Source organism: Ziziphus jujuba, chromosome 5, assembly GCF_031755915.1.
Source record: "Ziziphus jujuba cultivar Dongzao chromosome 5, ASM3175591v1".
Lineage (NCBI taxonomy): Eukaryota > Viridiplantae > Streptophyta > Magnoliopsida > Rosales > Rhamnaceae > Ziziphus > Ziziphus jujuba.
Genome location: NC_083383.1, coordinates 28,524,132 through 28,530,026, shown reverse-complemented (window position 1 = coordinate 28,530,026; position 5,895 = coordinate 28,524,132). Strand labels below are relative to the sequence as shown.

At 28.5% G+C, this 5,895-nt stretch overlaps 2 protein-coding genes across 2 annotated transcripts; both read right to left on the bottom strand.

Annotated features, from left to right (window-relative positions):
* Positions 1–1,641: 1,641 nt before the first annotated feature.
* On the bottom strand, positions 1,642–2,782 carry LOC125423108 (uncharacterized). The gene is made up of 3 exons (XM_048476532.2): positions 2,669–2,782; positions 2,285–2,540; positions 1,642–2,190 (listed from the first exon to the last, which is right to left on the bottom strand). The coding sequence occupies exons 1-3, from the start codon at positions 2,738–2,740 to the stop codon at positions 1,955–1,957; spliced, it is 564 nt and encodes a 187-aa protein (XP_048332489.2). The 5' UTR covers positions 2,741–2,782; the 3' UTR covers positions 1,642–1,954.
* An 876-nt stretch (positions 2,783–3,658) lies between these two features.
* On the bottom strand, positions 3,659–5,487 carry LOC125422962 (replication protein A 70 kDa DNA-binding subunit B-like). The gene is made up of 7 exons (XM_060817322.1): positions 5,341–5,487; positions 4,985–5,132; positions 4,755–4,851; positions 4,540–4,664; positions 4,317–4,395; positions 3,854–4,231; positions 3,659–3,671 (listed from the first exon to the last, which is right to left on the bottom strand). Exons 1-7 carry the CDS (start codon positions 5,485–5,487, stop codon positions 3,659–3,661), a joined length of 987 nt encoding a protein of 328 aa, XP_060673305.1.
* Between the last annotated feature and the right edge of the window lie 408 nt (positions 5,488–5,895).

The window sequence follows — 5,895 nt, the reverse complement described above, 5'->3', positions numbered from 1 at the left end:
CTAAAACGTTGTTTTTTTTTTTTTTTAAACTTTGCCATGGTATATTTGAAAGTTTATGACTAATGTTTTTTTTTTCCCACCTAAAATGTTGTTATTTTCCAATAATTTTTTTAATATTATATTACTTTAATAATGTAACATTATCATAATCATAAATAATAAATGAGCTCAATTTAATATGTTATTGATAATTAATACTTTATATATGGTTAAAACATTTTATAGCTTTTTTAAATATTATATAAGATAACTATTATCATAAATAATAATCAAAATTATATTATGAATAATAATACAGTACCGTGAGCGTGTTATTACACCCAATGCCAGTGGGGGGTCAAACTTGGCTTTATTACGTGGCGGAACCTGGTTGGTTGGGATATGTTAAATCATAAAGAGCCAAGGCTATTAGTAAAGAAGTAAAAAAGGAAAATGAATTTTCGGAAAAGACTTGGAAAAATTTTCGGTCTGCTTCTCTCTCTCTCTCTCGACGCCAATCAATACCTTCTTCGGTCTCTCTCCGCGAAGCACCCAACCCAATCTGCTTCCTTCTCTCTCGACTCAACACGAAGCAACAGCCTCTATCTCCGGTAGCGGCAAGGTTTAATTCTGAACTCTAACTAGTTTTCCAGCTTTTGGTGATTACCTATCAATTTTTGATATTTTAAATATTTTTCTCTAAATTTTTGGGTTTACCGTTCTAAGGTATTGTGCATCTCTTTTTGGAATAAACTGCATTTGTTTTAGGTTTTTTTTGGGACATATCGATTTATCCTCTTCACTTCTTCTGTGACGATAAGAATGTTTGCTTTCATTTTTTTTTCCTTTTTTTTTTTTTTACATTTGTTGGATATGTGTTTGGTTATGTATTGAAAATTAAATAAATAAAAATTTTAATGGTAGTATTTATATAATAAAGCCAAAACCGACTGTTAGATGAAAAACAGGGTAGTTGAGAGGGTGCAACCAGCTTTTGACACATGGAAAAAAAAAAGGCAAAACGCATGGGGGAATGCCGTTTTTAAACCAAAATGAATAGAAAAATTGGACAAAAAATTCGCTCATCTTCTCGCTTATAGCATATACTAGGTATGGCCGCGTGCGATGCACATGGTTTGGATTAAATTTGAATGTTTAATAGCTTTTAAGTAATTTGGAAAAGTTTGAATTAAAAAGTTGTTAAATTAGTTTTTTTAATTAACATTTTTCAATTTTTTTAGAAGGATTTAATCTTAAATTATTAACAAACATAAAGAAATTAATCATTTTCTCCCAAGTTTTTCATAAATTTAATACCCAAATCTCATAATATAATTTTGAAGTAAGAAAACTTCCAATTCTTAGATGAACAGAAAATCTAGAAAAGCAGAAAATCTAAAAAAACAAAAACCATTATTGTTCGTAATTAGATTCTAGCTTCATCCTTTCAATTTTTTTTATTTTTTTATACACCAATCAATATTGAGATATTTTAGATATTTAGTGAGAATAAATTAATTTTAAAACTAATTAAAACATAAACAATTTATTTTGATTCTAGTACATTATCATGAAATTTAATTTATTCATGGATTTATATATTAACTAAAAGAAATACAAAAAATAAAAAATGATCATAAGAAATATAAGTACAATCTTAAAAACTCATAATGACTATTTTATTTTCGTTAAACAAAAAGTTGTCACAAAATACTTGTGTCATAGATGAAACTATCTTAGCATCATTGCTATCTTCCTAAGATAAATTGCAAGATTTAATAGAAATGTATTAGGTTATACGTAAATCAATTTTCTATTACATCTTGCAATGTACAAAATAATAATATTAGTGTTACTATCATAATATAGTCTAAATATGCTATAAGTTCACAAAAGACTGATAATAATCTACTTATGAACTGATAGTAATCTATCATGTCCACATTAACAAAAAGATGGTTCCCATGATAACAAATTAAACATTGTCTTTAAGCTTGGCAAATTGCTTCCTACCCTCTTCACCAAATTCTAAATGAGAACTTTCAACATTCAGCGCTATTGGATCTGCCTCACCTGCACTTTTGGAAATCATCAGCTTTAGTTTCTTTGTTGCATTGTTTCTTGCAGTAGGCTTTGAAACCAAATCAGCTAGGACTTTATCTTCATTGCTAATTTGCTCTATCTTAGCATTGTCAACACTTCCAGATATATCTGATTTTGAAAGTTGTAATATATATGCATTAGAACATTAAATAAAAGCTCATGTAATTTCACTTAAGATATAATGTATCAAACATGTTCATACCTCTCAATTCAGTTATGCCTAATGATTTTCCACTTTGCTCTTCAACAATTTCTAAAACTTGACTAACTTCAGCATCATTTGAAGTATCTGTTTGTGTTAATGTGTTGATTTCTTTTGAAATAGTATCACAAACAGAAAGGATTGTGTATTTCCATCTTGTAATATCACGATATTCATGTTTAGATGCTTTAACTTGAAATAGAAGCTTATGACTACTGGATAATGTGGCAATTTTTTCAATATCTTTAACAGAATCCTAAAAAAAAGAAAGATTCACAGTTAGTACTCACATAAGCATTTACATCATTTATATATGTTTTTTCAGAGAACAAGTTAAAACTGACCAGTCATTTCCACAAACACATATGAAAAGAATTATATTACCCCATCAGATTTATTCATCAACTCATATGTAGTGCAACCAAGAAATTTCTTGATTTCCGAACAATGTAGCATTCAAAAATGAAGACTCATCTATCAAATCAACAGTAACTCGGCACCTGAATAAAAGAAGAATTACCAGTTAGAAGTTATAATTAATCATAAAATAAATAATATGAAATGTCTTATACTATAACTGAATAAAGTATTTCACATTATACAAAATTGAAGTGGCACTGGGTGGAGAGAGCAGAGGCAAAGATTGAGGCATTAACCTAATGGATTACAATAAAAGGTGATGAAGTAATAATCTATATGACAAAGATAAGCTAAGTATTTAGAGAACAAAAATTTATTGAGTCCTATATTTTGCTTACTAAACTATAAATGAAAATTCCTAGGATTATAAGTATGCTGAATTTCTTCTCCCCCCCCCCCCCCCCCCAAGATATTTGATAGCTGTTAAATGGTGCATAGTTTTTACGTTGGATTTGGTTAGTGGTCAAATGGAACATGCTTAACTCTTTATAGATGATGGCAGAAAAATGATCAAGTAAGCTGCTTTTGGTTTATGGGATATTAAAGTAACACAAAAGATGGCTCATTTTGTTATTTTTCTTTGTTTTGTGTTCCAATTCTTAAACACAATCTCTGTTTAAGTTTGATTTTTGAGTTTCAAATAATGATGATTAATTTCAATTATTAATTTTTGTGGATCTCTATCATTATGGCAACTAAATATTCGAAAATACTCAAAAGACAGTGGAGTTTTTCTTGCAACAAATCTCGTTATTTTGGCTAGCAAGCATGATCCTCAATCATAATGTAGCCTGTTTTTGCTTTTAAATGCAGCATATTGACAAATGAGCAAAAGTTGTAGAATGGGGTGATTGCTATGGGGCTCAACAAATGTACAAATCGATCAGTACAAGGTATAATCATATCTTTTTTCTGTTTTATTCTTGTCTTGTTCATTTAGATCAAAGCTTTATCTTATGTTTCACACCTAAGATGAAAAATACAATATCATTGATTATAAATTCTTCATGCATAATTAATTAGTGTGTTTTTAATGGGGAAAAAAACCCAGTAGTTGTTAGTTACTATCATATAATGATGATTGCATAATTGGGTAATAATAACAATAATAATAGTAATAATAATAACAACAAATATTTGTGTGCATACCTTGGCATAGCTTTAACTTGATCATGTCTACAATACAAGCAGTTAAACCTCTGTTCAAATTCATATCCAGTTGTTTTTGTGCATTTTTCACAGCTTAAGTACCAAAAATGTTGAATCAAATTTGTCACTTTGATGTGACCATTGATCCAAAAACTTCTCTTCTGTTTACATAATGAAAAGTACAAACATATCTTAATATTATAGTTGTTAATAATTATAAACAAAATAATAGTCAAGAAATTTATCGTATTAAGTTGATTATCTATCATTTTAATGGTAACGATGTCCTCAGCAGAAGGAAGTGTAGACAGTGACTTTGTCTCAAGACCAATCCTTCCACATATTATGTCCATGGCCTTTTCAGCATTAGTATTATACCTGCAATTGCTCAAATTAATTATTGCTATTTTTATTTTTTATACAAGAAAAATTGTTCTAAATTTAAACTCCAATATTAGTTTACCAAATTGATAAAGCAGCTGCTTGTGGTATCTCCAGTTCAATAACAAACGAACTGGAGGATTTGGTTGAAAGTGAGATACCTGTATAATGATATAAATAATACAAATATGCATGTAAAAAATTGAATTAATAAAAACTAATTTAGAAAATTGCTGACTATTTTAATTACATAAAAATTGTTCAAAAATAACATCAATTGTAGTGTAGTCATTAAGGGAACATACCATTATATGAGCTAACTTTAAGTCGACATCCAATTATGATTGGTTTTCTATTCATAATATTCAAAATTTGAGTACATTCATTGTTCACAAATTGATTCCACATGGTAAGCATCACAGTATCCATACTGTCCATAAAATTAAAATCAAAATTCAGAAAAATGTTTATTAACTTATTTAATAATTAATAATTATTTTTATTTTTTTGGAGTACTTACTTATCATTCATCAAAGTCATCTCTTGGACAATCTCTAAACCATCACTCATGATTATCTCCTTTTTTGGCTTGATTTCAATCGCTATTCCAATCACATCTGATGATAAACAAAATTCAAAACTTAATTAAAATGTTATAGATCATTAGAAATTTGTCCACATGATGAATTAAATATAAATGAAAAGTTATAAAAATATAGCTGAACAAATTGACTATATAGACAAACATACCGACTTGGGATAGAAAATCAATATAAGTGTGTAGTCGTGAGAACGGTACAAAGCTGTAAACAACAAGCACAATTATCTCTGAATCTCCAATCACTTCTTCCACAATGGTTCGACCATTTATAGTCCATTGCAAATTATTTTGAACAATCTAATATTGTGCACCAATTTCTTTAACCCAAGCATTAGAAATATAATAATTTTTCCCAATTATGAGTGTGTCTCGGAAGATGTGAATGTCTCCATCATATATTGTGGCCTGGATCTTATTACCCTATATAAGAAAAACAAGAGACTTAAAATTGAGTTATATATGAGACAAATTATACAAAATAAATATATTATCAAAACAAACTTACTTCTTCATCAGCTAAGATTAACCTTTGATATTTGTTTGGACTTGATTTAGAAACTCGTGGCATTCCTTTCTCAATAACCACCACTTTTACTGTCCAACCTTTTTGTTGAGCTTGAATATCGTTGATTAACTTTACTTCTCTAACCATTTTGCTATATTATATTTTAGAAAAACATAAAATGAAATCACTATGAATCAAATAAACCAAATTATAGATGACATAGTCATTGACTATTTATTTATTTTTTAGACTGCGAGAAAAAAAACAATGACCATCACAATCTCTTGTGGGATTGCATGCTCTCCCACTACTTTTTCTTTTTTCTTTTTTTTTTTACTGTTTTTTTTTAATTTTTTTTCCCACCCGACAAAGGGATTGTTTTGTTAATTATGAGTTTAGAGCTTTAATGAATGTTGGGTTAGTTAAAATATATTGTTCAATTTTGAAAATGGGTTTTATTATTTTTGTATAGTTATGTTTGTCTGATGGTGTGGGGTTTAAGGATAGGATAGAACAAGAGAATAATCTTAAAGCAAAGTTTTTGAGGGTGGTTCT